General features: G+C 42.6%; 1 protein-coding gene across 2 annotated transcripts in view; it reads left to right on the forward strand.

Annotated features, from left to right (window-relative positions):
* TMC5 (transmembrane channel like 5) overlaps positions 1-23,118 on the forward strand; it is a 99,323-nt gene that overhangs the window by 60,460 nt on the left and 15,745 nt on the right. For both annotated transcript variants that reach the window (XM_077141694.1, XM_077141695.1), the window contains 3 exons: positions 17,007-17,085; positions 19,529-19,626; positions 21,058-21,153. In XM_077141694.1, coding sequence (XP_076997809.1) covers positions 17,007-17,085; positions 19,529-19,626; positions 21,058-21,153 — 273 coding nt within the window. The remainder of the gene's footprint in view (positions 1-17,006; positions 17,086-19,528; positions 19,627-21,057; positions 21,154-23,118) is intronic.

Consider the following 23,118-nt stretch of genomic DNA (forward strand, 5'->3'; position numbering starts at 1 on the left):
AGCCACCATAGCTCGCTTCCTGACTTTGTTCTGGATTTTGCTCCAATGTTGCCCTCTCAGAGAGATCTTCCCTGACCACCCCATAAAAAGGACATTCCCCGTCACCCCTTCTCTCCTTACCCTGTTATTATTTTCTTAGCATTTCTTAGCAATTACATTAGCACTAACATATAACTTTTAAAATTTATTGTCTGCCTCCGCTATATTTTGTGGAGGAAATTTTTCTGCCTTGTTCACAGATACTGAGATATATAGTTGCTCAAGAATAATTGGTGAATGAATGAATGAATGAATGAGTCAATCACTGGCAGAATTGAGTATTGCAACAGACTCTATGGCCTGCAGTGCTGAAAATATTTACTAATGGTTATCAAAAACACTTTCCAACCCTTTTTTAGATCCATGTTTAAATCTAATATGTATGTGCATTATTTTCCTGCAGAAAAAAAGTCTTCGCAAGCCTTCACTTCTACTCAGTCCCACACCACCACATGCCTCTTCTCTATGGTTAGAAATAATCGAGATCCCTGTTTTAGATTTATTAATTTTTAAACATATTCATTAACAATAAATACTTGCATGTCCAAATATATTTTATTTTGCTTTTCCACTTGAATGTTAGCTTGGATGGGCCAAGGCTTCTGTATTCAAGCTAACTGCCTCTAAACTCCACAGGTATTGCTTTGGGTATTTGAACATCTAGGCTGGTCAATTAATCAGCCAGCTCCCCTGTGCGATCCTTTGTGTGGGTCATCTCTAAGCTTGGGCATTTCCAGGACTTCCCACCTCAGAAGCAGTCCTCGGCTGCATTTGTTTTGAACTAGGGTTTTTCTCCAATGTTTTTTCTCCATCAATCCCCTTTCATCTTTTGATCTTTCTATCCTTTATTTCTGCTTTCTATCTTCCATAAATGCCTCTATGTTCCTACTTCGGCTGTGAAAACTTTTTTTTTTTTTGCTTTCCATTGCTTTGTGGATCTCTTATCTTCTAACTTCTCTGTCATTTCAGCAGCGTTGGGTGGTGGAGTGGAGTGGTAGGCATGTACGCTCAAGGTTTTTGACCCAATCTGTTAGTTTGCATTTTTCAGATCATTACTGAGGTTAATTATCTCTTTTTATGTATACTAACCATTTGTACTGCTTCACAGAATATAAATCTGAAATCTTCACTACATAAAGACAAAATGGAAAGCTCAGATATACGTAATTCTTTCTCATCTGTGATAAGCTTTACTCAGCTCAGAATGTAACTGAAGCTCTGCTGATGGTAGAATCAGCCGAGTCCTCCTCCAGGTTTGGGGATCTCATCACGTAAAAGAATTCAGGGAGGAGAGATTGGGCGAGGAGCAGTAAGTAGTAAAGTTTACTGAAAGGCTAATACATACCGAAGGGTTAGCACAGATGTGCTCAAGAACAAGACACGTCCTGAGTGGCGTGGAACTAGCTTGTTTGATAAGGAGGTTTTGCAGCAGTGCTTTTCCATCTTGAACTTGGAACATCAGGCGTCTTCACTGTTCAGGAGGAGATAACTGTCAGTGCTCGTGGACCCCCACTGTATACTCAAGATTTGTTTGGGGGCAGATATTTAACAACCTTTATGGCCCCAGGCTTTCTGTCCTTCACTGAGGGTCTGCTTTAGGCCCATGATTTTACAAGCTTTATGACTTCGGGGGATTTTGGAGCTTTAAGGGAAATTCTTATCCCATGAAGTTTGCAGGTGTGCATGAACTGTTTTGGAGCTGGATAGGAGCCAGGGGCCACAGCCTCGATGCCCTATTCCGTCCTGCCTCAACTCCCCTCTGAAAGCGTTAGACACCTTCATCTGAGGGGTGGAGGTCTGACTTCTGACATTTCTTCCTGCTGTTTGATGGGCAGCAGGCCCTACCTGCCAGGGTGTAAAACTCTTTCTCTATTCTAGTAACGGTGGGGATAGGCTGGCTCTGGTCCAGAATAGCTTGATATTCACGGTGAGCATGAGCTTAGTGTGGACTGTTTTCAGTCTGGTGGAAACAAATTTAACAAGCAGGTTAGATATACATGGGCCAAACATAAGAATGAGAAAAAAAAAAAAGGAATTAAAGAACGCGGAAAAGGGAGGATCCAAGTAGTTAGATCAGGCAGATGTGGGAAGGGATACCAGTTGTTTCCAGCATTGTTTTTAATTTGTTGGGATGCTCCCAAAGGTCCCATATGTTTTCTTGAATTTCACCTGAGTGGTTGACATAAAAGCAGCACTCTTCTTGTAAGAAGAGGTAAGTTCCCTCTTGGGCTGTAGTGAATGCATCCAAGGCTCACCTGTTTATATAATTCTTGACCTCCTCCAGACTCTCTTTGGGTCTGGAGGAGGTCAAGAATTTACACCATGTGTGAGCTCTAAGAAGAGATTGTGGTAGAATTGGTGGCTGGTTAAAATTCCTCCTACACCGAGTCCAGTGGCTGTGAGCGTGGTGCCCAGTGAAAGAGGGGTTAAGAGAGGAAATGCATGTTTTGGTCAGGAGAACCCTGTAAAGGAGGGAAAAGGGAACTGAGTCAGAGTCTGATAAATAGGATAATTCTGAGCTAGCATAGGCTAAAGAGCAAGAGCCAGTCCATTGCTGGGTAAAGTCAGCAGGTGCTAATTCTGCAGAGAAGGAATAATCCTTCTGCTCTGAGGGTGACATCAAAGTAGAGTGTAGCGAGATGCCCACAGATTGAAGTCGCACGGGCAGCTGGTCATCCAACTGGTCTTGGGGTTACTCCACAGGTGTCATTGCCTTTATCTGCCGCTGTGCATGAAGGCGTATTTTGGAAAGACTCATTTGAATGGCAGTTATGGGAGAAAGTGGGGTGATGGTGCCTCAGGGTGCTCATGGGAAGAAGTGCCAGGTGGCCTTTTGTTGCTAAGTCATATTAACAAAGGGGCCTGCCACACTGTGGCCTACCCTACAGCACTCTTCTTATTGAGTAGTAGCTTTTAGGAAAACTTTGAGGTTTGGCCTGTTTTGCAGGATAGGGTTTTGTCCTGACAGCTAATTCAGGATTGGTTCAAGAAAATAGATGCTGCTTCATCTAACTTAGCAGTGAGGAAATAGTTGGGGTTGTGGCAGGAAGCAGGGTTTCCTTCTCGGGGGGTCCCTTTGGCTTGGCTTTTGGGGCTTGTGGCTATAACTTTGAGGTCCCAAGTTTATCCATTTGGGGGGGACTTAAATGATGGATTTGTACAAATTAGGTGGTATTTGTCCCAAGTAGAGACCCTTATTCAAATTTGATTTGATGCAAAAAAGGGAAGTGGTATTGGGGGCTATTGTTACTTCAGAGAATATAGCACCAGTAATAGGAGGTGTTGTGTAGGTTGATGAGCTTTAAATTGACCTAAAAGGTAGGTAAGTGTCCCTGGGAAGGAGTCTATGGGGCTCCATGTATAACACGACTAAGGTTCTTTGCACTGACAATTGGAGAAATGGAAAGGTTTGCAGTTCCCCAACATGTACTGCTGGCTGGCCAAGCTATAGTGGGTCTATAATTTTTTAGGGCACAGCCAAGGATGAAACAGGTAAAGAGCCTCTTAAGAGGCCTTTTAAGAGATGTTCAGATAGAATGAGAGGTAGGTGCAAGGAATAGTAGAGCACAAAGGAGAGAGGTCTTGGAGAACTTTCCCCTGAAAGTTCCCCTAGGCAGGGAAATTTTTCCCTCTTTAGTAAATCATCCATTTGCTTTACATATATACTCTGATCTTTTTCTTAGTTTTTCCTCCCGCTGGATGTAAACAGGAGTAATAAGGAAGAGAGAGTCAGGGACCAATGCTGGCACAGTGACTGGGTCCTGGATGGCTACCTTAGCAGCTCTGCTGCCCTGTTTCCTTTGGTCACTGAAGAGTTGGATTTTTCATGCCCTGGACAGCGAATTACTGCCACCTCCTGGGGGAGCAATGCAGCTTCCAACAGATTGAGAATTTTCTGTCTGTGCTTGATAGGGGACTTGTCATTAGTGAGCAGCCCTCTTTCCCTCCAGATAGCTCGGCGGGCATGCAGCACAAGAAAGCCTGTGTAGAGTCAATATAAAAACGAACTTTTTCTAGCAGCTCCTGTTAAACCCTTAGTGAGGACTCTGAGATCGGCCTTTTGGGCGGAGGTCACAGGGGGTAGACGCTTTGCCTCTATGACTGCCTGCAGGAAAGCAATAGCGTGCTCTGCTTTTCTAACTCCTGTCACAAAACTGCTCCCACCTGTAAACCTTTCTAACTCTGGGATATTTAGGGGCAGGTCTTGCAGGTCTGGCCTGCAAGAATAATTCTGAGCTGGTGTCTCTGTGTATGAGTACTCGGGTGTACTTTCCTGATCTGGGTTTATAGGCAACGGGATAACCGGGTTCAGGGTGGTACAGACTTGAATTTGCACCTCTGGCATGAAATATCTGGGCCTGATATGTCAGGAGTCTATTGTTTGAAAGTCACTGGTGTCGCCTTGCCTCCAAGATGTCTCTGACTTTGGTGGGGGTAGACACGGAAAGAGTTGTCCCCACGTCAGCCTGGGGGCTTGTTCTATAAATGAGACAGTGGTGCTACTGCTTGGAGGCAGGGCAGCCTTCCCCCCACGCTGTGGCATCTAATGGCTTTGAAAAGTATGTCACAGGGTGAGGAAAGTTTCCAAGCTTTTATACTAAGACTCCTCATGCTATTCCTTTCTTTTCAGTCACGTGTAGGTAGGTGAAAGGGCTTACCTAAGTTTGGCAGGACCGGGGCAGGCAGGCTTGGAGAGTGCCCTTGAGGGCGGTGAAGGGCGGGGGCTGCTCTGCTCCCTGCTCTAAGGGGGCACTAGCCAGTCCCTCGGCGGCTTCGTTCAGAGGCTGCGCAATTTCTCCAAATCGGGGCATCCAGACCCTACAATATCCTGCCATCCCCACGAAGGCTCTTAATTGTTCCTCTGTCTCAGAAGTGGCACTGAGAGTATAGCCTGGACTCCCTGGGATGACAAGGAGCAATCCCCTGCAGTGGGGACAAACCCAAGGTTAAGAAGACTTTGCAAGACAATTTGAACTTTAGAAGGTGGAACTCGGTACCCTTGTTCAGCTGAGAAACTAGGGGTGGAACTTGTGTCTGTGAGGGAGGCTTCCCTAGTAGGACTGCATATTAATAAGTCATCCACACCTTTCTCCGCCGGCCCGCCGCGCGGCGCCCACGCCCCGCAGCAGCCGAGCCGCCCGCCCTCCTTCTCCCCTCTCCTCCCCCTCCTGCTCCGGCTGCTCTCCAAGCACCACGGTGCCCTCTTCCCCTGCCTTCACCATGCTCCTCCGCCACCAGCCTCGACAGCCTTGCCACCCTCACCTTTCCTCCTCCAGAACAGCTACTGGGGGAGTGGAGATAATACAGAGCAGCTCCCGGAGCCACGAGGGAGACCAAAGGGACAGCGTACCCCATCCTGGAACGGCTGACTATCTGGGAGAACCAGCTCCGGTGAGATCACCAAGGGGCACGGGCTTTCCTGGGTGGGACGGCAAGCGACCGGAGTCCCTCCCTTCCATCTTCCTGGGCCAGCTGGTAGAATTGGACAGGCGGTCCCCTTAGGCCGCGGCGGCTGGTGCCCCCACCACACGAGGCCCCCCGGAACAACTGAGATAGTTGGGTCAGAAATCCCCAGACTGCGGAGAACAGTGACCGGGGGATCCCTTCCAAACACGTGACTCCCCCGTCGGCTGGGAACAGTGCACTCTCCCGGGCTGCGACAGCTGGCGCCCTCCCGCCACGCTTGGTGCCCCGGGCCGACTGGCTAATTTGGCCGGATGCTCTCCTGTGCTGCGACGGCCGGCGACCCTCCCCGCGTTTGGAACCCCGGGCCGGCTGGCATTCTTCCAAGACGCTTCGGTTGCCGAACCTCCCCTACGGCGAGAGTTTTCCAGAGTTGAGGGACCCACAGCAACTTTCGCTGGTGGAACCCACAGACAGGCGTGTGTCACGAGGGCCACCTACTGGGCAGGATAGGAAGAACAGAACCCAGAGATTGCACAGAAAAATCTTTCAACCTGTGGGGTCGAACACCCGGGGAAATCTGACTAAATGCCCAGACGCCAGCAGAAGATAACGGATCACGCTCAGAAAATTGAACATATGGCCCAGTCAAACGAAGAAACCAATAGTTCAAATGAGATACAGGAGCTGAAACAACTAATGCTGAATATACGAACAGAAATGGAAAACCTCTTCAAAAACGAAATCGATAAATTGAGGGAGGACATGAAGAAGACATGGGCTGAACATAAAGAAGAAATAGAAAAACTGAAAAAACAAATCACAGAACTTATGGAAGTGAAAGATAAAGTAGAAAAGATGGAAAAAACAATGGATACCTACAATGACAGATTTAAAGAAACAGAAGATAGAATTAGTGATTTGGAGGATGAAACATCTGAATTCCAAAAAGAAACAGAAACTATCCGGAAAAGAATGGAAAAATTTGAACAAGGTATCAGGGAACTCAAGGACAATGTGAACCGTACAAATATACGTGTAGTGGGTATCCCAGAAGGAGAAGAGAAGGGAAAAGGAGGAGAAAAACTAATGGAAGAAATTATCACTGAAAATTTCCCAACTCTTATGAAAGACCTAAAATTACAGATCCAAGAAGTGCAGCGCACCCCAAAGAGATTAGACACAAATAGGCGTTCCCCAAGACACTTACTAGTTAGAATGTCAGAGGTCAAAGAGAAAGAGAGGATCTTGAAGGCAGCGAGAGAAAAACAATCCGTCACATACAAGGGAAACCCAATAAGACTATGTGTAGATTTCTCAGCAGAAACCATGGAAGCTAGAAGACAGTGGGATGATATATTTAAGTTACTAAAAGAGAAAAACTGCCAGCCAAGACTCCTATATCCAGCAAAATTGTCCTTCAAAAATGAGGGAGAAATTAAAACATTCTCAGACAAAAAGTCACTAAGAGAATTTGTGACCAAGAGACCAGCTCTGCAAGAAATACTAAAGGAAGCACTAGAGTCAGATACAAAAAGACAGAAGAGAGAGACATGGAGAAAAGTGTAGAAAGAAGGAAAGTCAGATATGATATATATAATACAAAAGGCAAAATGGTAGAGGAAAATATTATCCAAACAGTAATAACTCTAAATGTCAATGGACTGAATTCCCCAATTAAAAGATATAGACTGGCAGAATGGATTAAAAAACAGGATCCTTCTATATGCTGTCTACAGGAAACACATCTTAGACCCAAAGATAAATATAGGTTGAAAGTGAAAGGTTGGGAAAAGATATTTCATGCAAACAACAACCAGAAAAGAACAGGAGTGGCTATACTAATATCCAACAAATTAGACTTCAAATGTAAAACAGTTAAAAGAGACAAAGAAGGACACTATATACTATTAAAAGGAACAATTAAGCAAGAAGACATAACAATCATAAATATTTACGCACCGAACCAGAATGCCCCAAAATACGTGAGGAATACACTGCAAACACTGAAGAGGGAAATAGACACATATACCATAATAGTTGGAGACTTCAATTCACCACTCTCATCAATGGACAGAACATCTACACAGAGGATCAATAAAGAAATAGAGAACCTGAATATTACTATAAATGAACTTGACTTAACAGACATTTATAGGACATTACATCCCACAACAGCAGGATACACCTTTTTCTCAAGTGCTCATGGATCATTCTCAAAGATAGACCATATGCTGGGTCACAAAGCAAGTCTTAACAAATTTAAAAATATTGAAATCATACACAACACTTTCTCGGATCATAAAGGAATGAAGTTGGAAATCAATAATAGGCGGAGGGCCAGAAAATTCATAAATACATGGAGGCTCAACAACACACTCTTAAACAACAAGTGGGTCAAAGAAGAAATTGCAAGAGAAATTAGTAAATACCTAGAGGCAAATGAAAATGAAGACACAACATATCAAAACTTATGGGACGCAGCAAAGGCAGTGCTAAGAGGGAAATTTATTGCCCTAAATGCCTTTATCAGAAAAGAAGAAAAGGCAAAAATGCAGGAATTAACTGTCCACTTGGAAGAACTGGAGAAAGAACAGCAAACTAATCCCAAAGCAAGCAAAAGGAAAGAAATAACAAAGATTAGAGCAGAAATAAATGAAATTGAAAACATGAAAACAATAGAGAAAATCAATAAGACCAGAAGTTGGTTCTATGAGAAAATCAACAAGATTGATGGGCCCTTAGCAAGATTGACAAAAAGAAGAAGAGAGAGGATGCAAATAAATAAGATTAGAAATGAAAGAGGAAACATAACTACTGACCTCACAGAAATAAAGGAGGTAATAACAGGATACTATGAACAACTTTACGCTAATAAATACAACAATTTAGAAGAAATGGACAGGTTCCTGGAAAGACATGAACAACCAACTTTGACTCAAGAAGAAATAGACGACCTCAACAAACCAATCACAAGTAAAGAGATTGAATTAGTTATTCAAAAGCACCCTAAAAAGAAAAGTCCAGGACCAGACGGCTTCACATGTGAATTCTATCAAACATTCCAGAAAGAATTAGTACCTACTCTCCGCAAACTCTTCAACATAATCGAAGTGGAGGGAAAACTACCTAATTCATTCTATGAAGCCAACATCACCCTCATACCAAAACCAGGCAAAGATATTACAAAAAAAGAAAACTACAGACCAATCTCTCTAATGAATACAGATGCAAAAATCCTCAATAAAATTCTAGCAAATCGTATCCAACAACACATTAAAAGACTTATACATCATGACCAAGTAGGATTCATCCCAGGTATGCAAGGATGGTTCAACATAAGAAAATCAATTAATGTAATACACCATATCAACAAATCAAAGCAGAAAAATCACATGATCATCTCAATTGATGCAGAGAAGGCATTTGACAAGATTCAACATCCTTTCCTGCTGAAAACACTTCAAAAGATAGGAATACAAGGGAACTTCCTTAAAATGATAGAGGGAATATATGAAAAACCCACAGCTAATATCATCCTCAATGGGGAAAAATTGAAAACTTTCCCCCTAAGATCAGGAACAAGACAAGGATGTCCACTATCACCACTATTATTCAACATTGTGTTGGAGGTTCTAGCCAGAGCAATTAGGCAAGAAAAAGAAATACAAGGCATCAAAATTGGAAAGGAAGAAGTAAAACTATCACTGTTTGCAGACGATATGATACTATATGTAGAAAACCCAGAAAAATCCACAACAAAATTACTAGAGCTAATAAATGAGTACAGCAAAGTAGCAGGCTACAAGATCAACATTCAAAAATCTGTAGCTTTTCTATACACTAGTAATGAACAAGCTGAGGCGGAAATCAAGAAACGAATCCCATTTACAATCGCAACTAAAAGAATAAAATACCTAGGAATAAATTTAACCAAAGAGACAAAAAAACCTATATAAAGAAAACTACAGAAAACTGTTAAAAGAAATCACAGAAGACCTAAATAGATGGAAGGGCATACCGTGTTCATGGATTGGAAGACTAAATATAGTTAAGATGTCAATCCTACCTAAATTGATTTACAGATTCAATGCAATACCAATCAAAATCCCAACAACTTATTTTTCAGAAATAGAAAAACCAATAAGCAAATTTATCTGGAAGGGCAGGGTACCCCGAATTGCTAAAAACATCTTGAGGAAAAAAAACGAAGCTGGAGGTCTCGCGCTGCCTGACTTTAAGGCATATTATGAAGCCACAGTGGTCAAAACAGCATGGTATTGGCATAAAGATAGATATATCGACCAATGGAATCGAATAGAGTGCTCAGATATAGACCCTCTCATCTATGGACATTTGATCTTTGATAAGGCAGTCAAGCCAACTCACCTGGGACAGAACAGTCTCTTCAATAAATGGTGCCTAGAGAACTGGATATCCATATGCAAAAGAATGAAAGAAGACCCATCTCTCACACCCTATACAAAAGTTAACTCAAAATGGATCAAAGATCTAAACATTAGGTCTAAGACCATAAAACAGTTAGAGGAAAATGTTGGGAGATATCTTATGGATCTTACAACTGGAGGTGGTTTTATGGACCTTAAACCTAAAGCAAGAACACTGAAGAAGGACATAAATAAATGGGAGCTCCTCAAAATTAAACACTTTTGTGCATCAGAGAACTTCATCAAGAAAGTAGAAAGACAGCCTACACAATGGGAGACAATATTTGGAAACGACATATCAGATAAAGATCTAGTATCCAGAATTTATAAAGAGATTATTCAACTCAACAACAAAAAGACAGCCAACCCAATTACAAAATGGGAAAAAGACTTAAACAGACACCTACCAGAAGAAGAAATACGGATGGCCAAGAGGCACATGAAGAGATGCTCAATGTCCCTGGCCATTAGAGAAATGCAAATCAAAACCACAATGAGATATCATCTCACACCCACCAGAATGGCCATTATCAACAAAACAGAAAATGACAAGTGCTGGAGAGGATGCGGAGAAAGAGGCACACTTATCCACTGTTGGTGGGAATGTCAAATGGCGCAACCACTGTGGAAGGCAGTTTGGCGGTTCCTCAAAAAGCTGAATATAGAATTGCCATACGACCCAGCAATACCATTGCTAGGTATCTACTCAAAGGACTTAAGGGCAAAGACACAAACGGACATTTGCACACCAATGTTTATAGCAGCGTTATTTACAATTGCAAAGAGATGGAAACAGCCAAAATGTCCATCAACAGACGAGTGGCTAAACAAACTGTGGTATATACATATGATGGAATATTATGCAGCTTTAAGACAAGATAAACTTATGAACCATGTAATAACATGGATGGACCTAGAGAATATTATGCTGAGTGAATCCAGCCAAAAACTAAAGGACAAATACTGTATGGTCCCACTGATGTGAACGGACATTCGAGAATAAACTTGAAATATGTCATTGGTAACAGAGTTCAGCAGGAGTTAGAAACAGGGTAAGACAATGGGTAATTGAAGCTGAAGGGATACAGACTGTGCAACAGGACTAGATACAAAAACTCAAAAATGGACAGCACAATAATACCTAATTGTAAAGTAATCATGTTAAAATACTGAATGAAGCTGCATCTGAGCTATAGGGTTTTTTTTGTTTTTGTTTGCTTGTTGGTTTGTTTGTTGTTGTTGTTTTTTACTATTACTACTACTTTTATTTCTTTTCTTTATATTAACATTTTATATCTTTTTCTGTTGTGTTGCTAGTTCCTCTAAACCGATGCAAATGTACTAAGAAACAATGATCATGCATCTATGTGATGATGTTAAGAATTACTGAGTGCATATGTAGAATGGTATGATTTCTAAATGTTGTGTTAATTTCTTTTTTTTTCTTTCCGTTAATAAAAAAATAAAAGAAATAAAACAAACAAACAAACAAAAAAAAGTATATAAAATTAAAAAGGGGGGAACAACCTAATTTCCTGGCAACAGGGCAATGAGCATGGTGAATGGAACTGGGATGGAATATTATACAGCCATTAAAATAAGGTTTTTGAAGAAAAAAAAAAAAATAAGTCATCCACATGTTGAAGAAGGGAGCTAGACTCTAAATGCAGAAGGGCTAGGTCCTGCACTAGTGCATTCCCAAAAGATGAGGCCGGTCCCTGCACCTCTGGGGTCCAGCTGTCCACAGGAGCTGGGTTGGGACTGTGTCCTCCAGCCCTTGTCATTCAAAGGCAAGAAGACTCTGAGAGTCTGGGAGTAAAGGAATGCAGGAGAAAGCATCCCTTATATGGAGAGCTAAATACCACATGGTGGAGCTGGGGGATTTATTGAGGAGGGTTAAGGGTTAGGTACGATAGGGTGGAGAGGAGTGACAAATTGGTTCATGGCTCTAAGATCTCGTACTAACCAGAAGGTCCTGTTTGGCATTTTACTGGGCAGAATGGCGGTGGTACAGGAGGCCCTGCAGGGGATGAGAAGTCTTACTTTTAAGAATTTTAGGATGACAGGTCGGATACCTTTAAGGTCACCCTGCTTAAGGGGGTACTGTCTTATTCTAGGAAATGGTAAACCCGTTTGGCCCTGGATTACAATAGGAGGGACTTCGCAGGCAGTTGGTTTCCCAGACCCTGGGCTTCGCTTGATGCTTTAATTCTGAAGGGAGGGACCCAAGTCCCAGCTAACCTCATACTTAAGGCCACAATATTTTCAATAGGGATTTCAGATTCTTGCTTTGGCAGTCAGCCTATTATTTGGATTTGGGCACTTAATACCTTTAGTATATCCCTACCCGGAAGTGAGGTGGGGACTCTGGTTTTATTAAAAACTGATCACTTAGAAGAATATCACCAATTCAGCAAGGGAGAGGTGAGGTGAAGGCTCGAGCACGAGATTTTCCATCTACTCCTCTTTGAGGGGAGAGGGCCAGAGTAAGAGGTTAAGACAGAATATGTGGTGCCCATATCAATTAAAAAATTAATGGTCTTTCCCACCATGTAAAAGGTCACCTAGGACTTGATGAGATTGATGATCTTTGGCAAGATCCAGAGAGCCATTGGCCCCGGACCCCTTCAGACCAGTTTTGGGGTGCTCCTTTTGGAGACTTGAAGCATTCTCAGGCCCGCTGTCCAGCCTTCCTGCCTTGTGAACAGGCTCTAGGGCTCTCTCTTCATCCTTGGGTTCCTTCTCTGTCGCCTCCAGTGCCCCCAACTCTCCACGCCAATGACAGGCTCTGGGCACCTTCTGCCCAGAGTGACCCTGAGGTGGCTTCTTACTGTTTACAGTTAGAACTATGAACCTTGCCTTCTTCTGATCTCTCCTCGCCCTCTCCTCTTCTGCAGTCCTGTTCTGGTTATTAAAGACAGAAAAGGCAGTAGTCATGAGTTCATTTGTAGGCATTTGAGGCCCTGATGAGATCTTCTGAAGTTTTCTCCTTATGTCTGAGGCTGACTGGCTTATAAAATAGGTCTTTAATGTGATCTGCCCTTCCCCAGAGTCTGGGTCTCTGTCGGTATACTTTTTCATAGCTTCCGGTAGTCTCCCCTAAAACAAAGCAAGGTTTTCCTTGTCTTCCTGAATTATGCTCTGTAGCATGTTGTAATTTACAGGCTTCATAATACAAATTTTCATACCCTCTATTAAGCAAGTAGCAATATGGTCCCTTGCATCAAGATCTTGTCGCCCTCTTTGATAGTGCCAGCTGGGGTCTGCATTTGGGATAACCTTCCTCCCAGCCCTGTACCTCGCTGGCTGTCACCCATACAACTTGTCTGTGTGTCCTTGGGCTTCTGCCCATATCCTCGTTTCTCCTAGGTGTACAACAAGAGGAGAGATTGACTAGAACATCCTCCCTCCCCCACATGCACTCATAGGTTAGGACTAGGTTTTTAGATTCCTCCAGAAGCTTAGAGGGATTCTCAGAGAACTTCCCTAATTGTGTCTTGCACTGGGGTAAGTCACTCAGAGAAAAAGGGACATGAGCTCTTATAGTTCCCATCTTCCCACTGGCCACTCCTCAGAGAGGGTATGTTCCGTTTCCTTCTAAATTCTTTTTCTCCTTCACCAGGGGGTGGTAGGGAATCTGTCCTGCTGGACTTGAATAGGGAGGGGATGCAGTGGGCTTGGTAGCCTCTTCCTTTAAGTGAGGAGGGCCTATGGGAGCCTCAGGTCTGGTAGGTGCAGGGTCTAGGCTGGGGGAGGGGAATCCCAGAGTCTTTTGGAGGCTTCAAGTTTTAGGAGTTTGGCCTACTGTATCTTTCTTTCTTCTTTTCCTAAGATAAGAAGGATTTATCTTTTCATTCTCCTTTAAGATAACACATTTTATAGGGGGAGCAAATATTAAAATAAATTTAGTTTGAAATGCTAGTGATCAATGAAAGAGAGGGGTAAAGGGTAATGGTATGTATAATTTTTTTCTGTTTTCGTTTTATTTCTTTTTTGTTGTTGTCTTTTTATTTCTTTTTCTGAATTGATGCAAATGTTCTAAAAAATGATCATGATGATGAATATGCAACTATGTGATGATGTGAATTATGGATTATATATGTAGAACGGAATGATCATATGATAAGAATGTTTGTGTTTCTTCCTTGTCATATATTTTTTTTAATTAAAAAAAAGATAACACGTTTTACAAATTCCTCTCATGGCCTTGGCCTGATATAGAGTTATGAGAAGCTGAACATATGGAATTTCAGATAACTTCCTTTCCCTTTTGCCAAAATGATCTGATTGGGGAATGGTGCTAAGGCCAAGAGTGCCGTTTTGAGGCCATTCCACTCTACCTTCAGGTAATATTGAGGTTAAGCAATAAGAGATTGCAATTACAATAAGAGATCAGCTTTCTCTTTTTTAGTTTGGTGGTCCAGTAGGTCATGCCGGTTTTTCAGGATGCCGGATGCACTGCCCATATTCTGAAAAGGAAAGAGAGATGGGGGAATACTCACTCATTGAGGCCCAGCATCCCATGTGTCCTGCAGCTGAGGGAATCCCCTATAATACCTTCTTGCCCCCAGGTGTCCCCATGGGGGAGAAAACCTGGGACTTGGGAGACAGGTGTCTGGGGGCACCCCTTGCCTGCTAAGCTCAGAGGGCTCATGAGCCAGATTTCTCACCCCAGCAGCTCTGAGCCAAACTTCTGCTCCTTTCCCAACCATCGGGGCAGGAAGCTTTTTGATAAGCCTTGTGTGTGACCTGATCTAAAAACCACCACAAACAGATGACTTGAAGGGATGGGGTCCCACTTGACTAAGCTAAGATTTGTCTTTTTCTTTGGGAAGAGAAGTTCAATATCTTTGAGAGAATAGGGGTTTTAGTGAGATTCATACAAAGTCATGTGCAAGGAAGAAGATGGGTAAGAATATCCTGGAGAATTTCTTTTGGGGCAAGGGAGTGGAATAGGAGGGGGAAAGGCCAGGATAAAATATATCTATTGAGGGGCTATAAGGATGGTCTCCTGGAAATTTAACAACTACTGCGCCACAGGAAGTCTCCCTCTTAAAAAACAACACAAACCCAGCACTGAGTCTGCATAAAAGATGAAGAACAGCAGAAAAGATGGAGGAAAAAGTACCTAGAATTAGTATTCAGAAGCAAAGGGATGTGAGAGGGGTAGAAAAGAGGGAATGCATCCGAAGTGCAGAAGGAAGGGGAGGACATCATTGTGAGCAGCCCACCTAGAAAGGAGGAAAACAGAGGCCACTGAGAGTGACAAGAATAAGGACAGTGGTGGTGGCCAGGAAAAGTAGATAAGAAGAAAAGGCCAAGTGGAGCCACAGGAATCAGTGTTGAGGGAGCAGATGCCATTGATTGGTGCCTTACATGGGAGGTGCTGCACTCCTGGCTGGCTCGCCAAAAAGATGTAATCGGGGCTCTGCTGATACCAGAGTCAGCCAAGCCCACTCCAGGTTCAGGGGTCTCATCACAGGAAATAATTCAGGGATGAGAGAGAGTGCTGGCAGCAGTGAGTAGTAATGTTTATTGAAAGGTTAGTACATGCTGAAGGATTAGTGCAGATCTGCTCAAAGGAGACACATCCCAGTGGTGTGGATCTGTCTTTTTTTAGGGAGGTTTTACAGCCATGATTTTCCATCTCAATCTTTGAACACAAGTTATCTTTTTGTTCCAGGAGGTGATAACTATCAGTGCTTGTGAAGCTCCATCATGTACTCAAAATTTGTTTAGGGGCAGATGTTTAACAGTCTTTATGACTCCAGGCTTTCTGTCATTAGCTAAGATTCCGCTTCATGCCCATGATTTTATAAGCTTTATGACTTGGGGGGAGCAGTTCAGGCTTTAGGGGAAATTCTTGTCCTGTGAAGTTTGCAGCTGTGCATTAACTCTTTTGGAGTTGGATAGGAACCAGGGACCGCAGCCTCGATCCCCTATTCTGTCCTGCCTCAAGAAGAGGGTGATTTTTAAGTTTAACCTAGAGCTGTGCTTCTGTGAAAAAAAAAAAAGCATTGAATCTGTAGGTATTAGAAATCTATTAGGGGTCAGGCACTGTGCAAGGAGCTTGGGATCCAGTGCTAAAAAAGGCAGATCTAGTTCCTCCTTTCCTGAAGTCTAGCATGGTGGCTCTTAAGCTTTAGCATGTATCAGAATCACCTGGAAGGCCTGCTTAACCAGAGCTTACTGTGCACCATCCCAAGTTTCTAATTCAATAGGTCTGTTAGAGGACCTGAGACTACACTTTCCAACAAGTTTCCAAGTGATGCTGATGCTCCTGGTCTGGGGAATACATTCTCCTGGTCTAAGTGCATGATCCTTGGCACATTTATGCCAGAACCATATTAAAACTCACAGACATTGAATTAGTCCATGCAACCAGGTGTAAGGGTTCAGGCTGTTAAATCAGATCTGTTCCTGAGTTTAAATCTTTGTCCTACCTGCAACAAGCTGGGTGACCTTGAACAAGTTATTTCATCTCTCTGAGCTTCAGTTTCTCTGATAAGATTGACATAAAATACTAAATACCTGTTGTAAAGATTAAGGGGGAAAAGTCACTAAAGGGCTTAACACTGTATCCTGTACATGGTTAGCACTCAGTGAATATTAGTTATGTTTACTACTACTATTAAAATGAGAAGTGAAATCAAATTGTTTGGAGATGCACTGAAAGAGGGTGTATCAGTCACAATAAATTAAGTTATGCTGTGGTAACAAACACCTCTACCCCCCAACTCTCTGGCTTGGAACTCAGGCTTATTTTTTGCTTTTGTGACACACATCCATGTGGATCAGCAGGGAGCTTCTGCTCAGAGTGACTACCACCTTGAAGACTGAAGGTTGCCATTCCAGAAGGAAGAGTGTAAATTCTGGTCGGGTGGGGGGTGGGGAGTGTATCACAATGATATTAAATGATCAAGCCTAGAGATGACATGAGGTGACATGTTATTTCTGCTCACAACTCATTGACCATAACTACTCACATGGCCCCACCCAGTCATGGGGGAGAAGAGACAGTAATTACAGTCCTGCCACATACCCAGAAGGAAATTTGGTGAGGAGTATGCATACCTGACACCAGGGTAAAAGTTGTTTTTTTCTTTTTTTATTTAGAAACATCTTTCTGAAAATGTCAATCATTGGGATCCTTTGCTACTATTGGCTCAACATTGTGGCCCTGTCTGATGAACAGGTGAGATTTCCAGACTGTTCTGTCTTAAGTTTGGGAAAATATAAGTTTCTAAAGAGTAACTGCACCTCCTATTCCACATTGCATCCCTTGTGGGAAGAGAACTAAAGCTAATCTGGATTCCAAGATAGGGTGGCCTGTGGGAAGTCCCAACACAGTTTCTTGTGTTAGGCAGGCAACTTCTAGAGCCAGGCAGACCTAACTCAAAGAATGGCTGTTTCATACACAGTTACTTAAGCTTGTTAAGCTTCAGTTTTCCCATTTATAAGACGGGAATTAAGCAATGTCATGGATAGCAAAAGCACAGCATCCAGCATTTTATGGGCACTCAACAGATGCTAGTAATTTTTATACTAATCTGTGCTAACAGCCTTGGAATTTTGGAAGGGATCCTTTTGATCCTTGATGTTCCAATTTTTCTCTAACCTGGATGCCCTGGGCTTCATCAGTCTGCAAGCAGAAGAGTGATGGCTGTAACAACTATGTCCTAACCCCTATCATTCTAGGTCCTCCCCCACTTGATCTCTAGTTTTCAGCCCTCCTTCACCCCAGAGAGTCTTTCCCAGTTAAATCTGCAAGTATCTGAGGGTGCTCTCCCATGTGGGTTCAGAAGCAAGCCAACCTCTCTGGCCTTCTCAATGGAAAGCCTCTGCCCTATGAAAACAGACCTCTAAAGCACACAGTCATCCTTAGCTGGTAGCCTTCCTGGGCCTGCAGGGTACTGTTCAGAAGTGGAATCAGGGAATCAGGGACCTCTCCCCAACTCTACCCTTTGTCCCTGGGCCCCAGAAGAGCACAGGTTGTGTCCAGACTCAAACCATGTTTCATATAAACATGGCACACTCACCTTTCCTCTCTAACTTCTCAGAAAGGTTCAAAACCAGCCATACAAATTAGGCTGGTTAGAGCAAATCCTCTTATTCTACCATCTATAAATCCACCCATCCACCCATCCATCCACCCATCCATCCACCCATCCATCCACCCATCCATCCACCCATCCATCCATCCATCCACCCATCCATCCATCCATCCATCCATCCACCCATCCATCCACCCATCCACCCACCCACCCATCCATCCACCCATCCACCCATCCATCCACCCATCCATCCACCCATCCATCCACCCATCCATCCACCCACCCATCCATCCATCCATCCATCCATCCATCCATCCATCCATCCATCCATCCATCTTGTGCTGTGTCCCCGAAACTTCCCTCTCCTCCTTCAGCCGAACAAAAAAGCTACTAGTCCATCAACTCATATCAAGCACTGCCTGCTGAGGTTATGGACCCCCAGTTTCATAAACAGGCTAATTCAAATTTCCAATTTGCTTTGGCTAAGAAAGTCTGCTAAACCTCTAGTCCAATAGATATGAATTGATTTTTTTCCTGAAGGTCAATGTTCTAGTTTGCTAGCTGCCAGAATGCAATATACCAGAAATGGAATGGCCTTTAAAAAGGGGAATTTAATGAGTTGCTGATTTACAGTTCTAAGGCCGAGAAAATGTCCCAATTTAAACAAGTCTATAGAAATGTCCAATCTAAGGCATCCAGGGAAAGATACCTTGGTTCAAGAAGGCCGATGAAGTTCAGGGTTTCTCCTCAAGTGGAATGGCACGTGGTAAACACAGTCAGGACTTCTCTTTCTCATCTGGAAGGGCATATGGCGAACATGGCAAACATGGCATCATCTGCTAGCTTCTTCTCCTGGCTTCTGGTTTCATGAAGCTCTCCGGGAGGCATTTTCCTTCTTCATCTCCAAAGGTCGCTGGCTGGTGGACTCTCTGCTTTGTAGTGTTGCTCTCTCTGAATCTCTCATTCTCCAAAATATTTCCTCTTTTATAGGATTCCAATAAACCAATCAAGACCCACCCAAATGGGTGGAGCCATGTCGTCCCCTAATCCAGTTTAACAACCATTCTTGATTAAATCACATCATCCAGGGAGATGATCTCCTTACAGTTTCAAACATACAGTATCGAATAGAGATTATTCTACCTTTATGAAACGGGATTTATATTAAAACATGGCTTTTCTTAGGGGGCATACTTCCTTTCAAACCAGCACAGTCTATAAGCAAAAAGAGTGAAGGTATTATTTTTCTTTGACATCCCCTTCTCCCAAATAAACTGATTAGCCCTGGCTGAGAAATGAGATCCAGAGGGGATAGGACAGATGTAAAATTTTAAGGGTAGAGATAGTGAGAAGGGAATGCTTTGGTACATGAGGAGGGCAAGCTTTAATGGGGAAAAAAGGGTTCAGAAAGACAAAAAGCAATCTTAGCCAAATGGTGCATTTTTACTGAGATGGGTTTGCTTTTCTGGGTATACAAGGGTCCAGTTAAACTGAGCAGCCAGCCTGAGCAGGGCACCAGGAGGAGATGCAAATTCGGCTATATTACAGCCACCTCCCATATCCTGACTCTTGTTTGCCTTCCAGTGTTGGGAAACCTTCATTGGCCAGGAAATCTACCGGCTCCTTCTGATGGATTTCGTGTTCTCTTTAGCAGATTCTTTCCTGGGGGAGTTTCTAAGGAGGTAATCATTTGTCAGTATTGAGTAATAAGTACCAGAATCAGATTCCTAGTTATGTGGGTAGTACAGGTCCCTCATGTACTCAAAATCTGTATTGTTCTAAGTCTATTGTCCTTTGAGGTATTGTTTTCTCTGAATTAACTAAAATCTCACCTTGACCTGACAGCCCTATTGTCATAGTTCATTTGGTTCAGCTGTCCCATGTAAAAAAATATTCTAGAAATAAGAGCCAGAAACCAACATCCATTTGAAATCCTATCCACCATAAGTAATTTTAATAGTTTAATATATATTCCTCTGGATTTTTCCTATGCATATACTGCTGTGTGTATGCAACGTATTATTCTTAAAAGCAAACATTGCATCTTTCCAGGTCTTTCTTACATATAGATTTACCTCATTGTTATAATTTCATTTAATTAAAGTTCTAAATGGTTTTTTAGACCCCAGGTGTACAAAATTGAGGCACTATTGTCATTGGCCCATGTGTGTCCCTTTTTTATTCATTTATTTTAATTTTTTTATTTTACGTGGTGGGGAACGAAGGTTTATTAGCAGAGGGACGTTCATTTATTTTTAATAATAGGATGGGCATCTCATTCTTTGTAGACATTTGCATATTTCTGTAAGCTGTTGATTTGGTTCTAGTGATGAGATGACATGGCACAATGACAATTCTGTCCTCAATGGGTAGGCTGAATGCCACGTTTCTTCACCCAGTTCCTCACTCTTATTTCAACCTCTGACACGTTGATATATCCCAGGGCTGGATGTAAAGGTGAAAAGTTTTTTTTTTTTTTTTTTTTTACATGGGCAGGCACCGGGAATTGAACCCGGGTCCTCGGGCATGGCAGGCAAGCACTCTTACCTGCTGAGCCACCATGGCCCGCCCGAAAAGTTTTTTTGACAGAAACTTTTTGCTGGCAAATCCTCTGTGTGAAGAGAGCAAGCGGGTCTCAGGATACCTCAAGGCAAATGGAGACCTTGTTAAACCATTAATTTGGGTAACAGTAACCAAAATGAAACATTTTTGTTCTAATTCAACTGGAGGCTGCTGAGTTGATCCGGTCCATGAGAAAAGGTTTAATAAGTAAAGGGTGGTATAAACAAGATGGCAGGTAGGATGGTCTAAGTTATTCAGGTAAAAATGTTCTCTGGTCTTGGTTAAACCACTTGAGGAATATCCCATTTGAATGCATTGCATTTATCCATTTTCTCTCAATTGAATATAACAAGTCCCTCTTTAATTATGTTGGTTCCCACTAAAATCAGAAAGGAAAGAAATTATTTCTTCAAAAGCGTACTTGTCCTTGGAACTTTTCAAACGTTTGCAAGGGAATTTATGATTTCATTCACAACTGGTGAGGATCTCTTTTGATGATTGTTGGTTGTTGGGTTGAAGGTTTGTATACTCACCTCAGTATGTTTTTGCAGAATCATCGGGATGCGATTTATCACGAGTTTTGGCGTACAGGAGTTTGATATTGCAAGAAATGTCTTAGAACTGATCTACGCACAAACCCTGGTGTGGTAAGTTTTGAGACTCTGAGACATGCCCAGGGGGTCCTACCCAGCTTGTGGACTCAAATCTCAGTTGTGAGGTCCCAGAATCCATTGTTTTTAAAGTGGCGCAGGTGATACCAAAGCCCAGCCAGCAGGAGAAGCACAGACAGAAATCCCAGACTGTTCCTTTCCTTTACGATACCTTGCTTGACCCCGGAGTAGGGATCCAAACCTAAATACCCACTGGCCGTATTCAGCCTCTGATGTGTTTTGCTTGCCACACAGTACTTTTTCTAAAAATTTAAATTAAATACCAGTACTTTAAACCTCAGGAGTTTTCCCCATAAAATTAAGATTCTCTGGTTTTTTTTTTCCTTCTCCAGAATTGGAAAGATCTGGCTCATCTTTCCTCCTGGGAACATTGGGCTAGGCCTTCAACTCGGTACTTGTCACAGTCTCCAACTTGAACTATTACCTCCCAGAACTGATTTGCCGTTTCTTGTTGCCCTCTCCTGGTAGAAAATATTATTTTGCATCCATATCCCAATAGAAATGAGAAAATACAGAAAGGCAGAGAGGGCTGTGTGCTTCTTGTATGTAGCCTGCTTCACTCATTGAGGTACCACCTCATGGGGCCTTTGTTTTAGCAACTGTGTGTGTGTGTGTGTGTGTGTGTGTGTGTCTTGAGAATAGCCAGCTAGTTGCATCAAATTTTTTTACAGGTTCATTCCGAATGTTCAAATTAATAGCCAGTGACTATTTTATCTATCTGTCTATCTATCTATCTCTCTTAACATGATAATTCTGTATGGTGCATTACACCTCCACGTTCCATCTGGTGGGAGGTTGCCAATTTGAAAGTAGTGGATTTGGAGTTTGATACCCTTGGATTCTGGTGCTGATTCTGCCTCTCCCTAGATGGTGGGTCACTGAGCTGCTCTGTGCCTCAGTCTCCTCTTCTGTAAAATGTACACAGTGATAGCTGCCTTCGGATCACGTTTGAGGATTCAATGAGACAATCTATGAAAACTGCTTTGCAGATTCCAATATGCCATACAACTGTGAACTGTTTTTGTTTTCCTTCATTTTGGGATAAAGTTGCTCTGGCTGATTTGGCTGTTTGCAAATAACTCCCTAATGTGAAGGAGTTCATTTTTAGAGCTAGGAAGGGCTTTTACTTTAGGTAATTTGGCTGCTACATTTGTACCCTACCTGATCACCTCCTGGCAGCTTAAGATTTGAGAGCAGTTGGAGGCTTACAGGGGACCTTTCATACTTTTCTCAACTAATAGCTTGCCTTCGGGCAAATTACTCAACACTCTCTAAACCTTAATTTTCTAAATTATAAATGGGGTAGTAGTGGTAATGGCCGGTAGTGGTACCTAATTCACAGGGTTGTGGTGAGGATTAAATGAGAAAATGTTATGTAGTGAGTGCTTAGGGAGTACCTGATCCAGAAATTTCTTCTTAGTGGGGATATAATGGCTGTTGTTATCCTTATGACAACCCCTAAGTTTTGTTTTGTTTGAGAAATAATATGTGTAAACCATACAAGACATGGTGGTAATTAATGATCTCAGTTCCCATTTACTGTGTGCTTACTTTGTGTTAGGCTTGTTTAATTCTAGAACCCTATACTGCTGACCATTAGACAGAGTTTCCCAAGGGAGACATAAGCAGTGAGGGGAGAAAGCTGCCATTGGGAATGGCCACTGTTACCTCTGTGCCTTTTGTTAATAAGTCAGGAATAAGCATAATCAAAAGCATATCCATGGATATATCCTTTCTTTTCTCCATGGCAATTACAGATTTAACCTCTGCAGGTTTTAGGAGAATACTGCCTTCAACGATAAGTTTTAAAAGCAGGTAATACAATGACAGTGGGAGTGTATGTTAGGGATAATGGTAGAGGTGAAAGTGTTTCCCAATCTTCAGTTATTTGTACTCTGACCTGCCTTTTACCTATTATTATTTACTTCATATTTTCACCTA

Source organism: Tamandua tetradactyla, chromosome 23, assembly GCF_023851605.1.
Source record: "Tamandua tetradactyla isolate mTamTet1 chromosome 23, mTamTet1.pri, whole genome shotgun sequence".
NCBI classification, from domain to species: domain Eukaryota; kingdom Metazoa; phylum Chordata; class Mammalia; order Pilosa; family Myrmecophagidae; genus Tamandua; species Tamandua tetradactyla.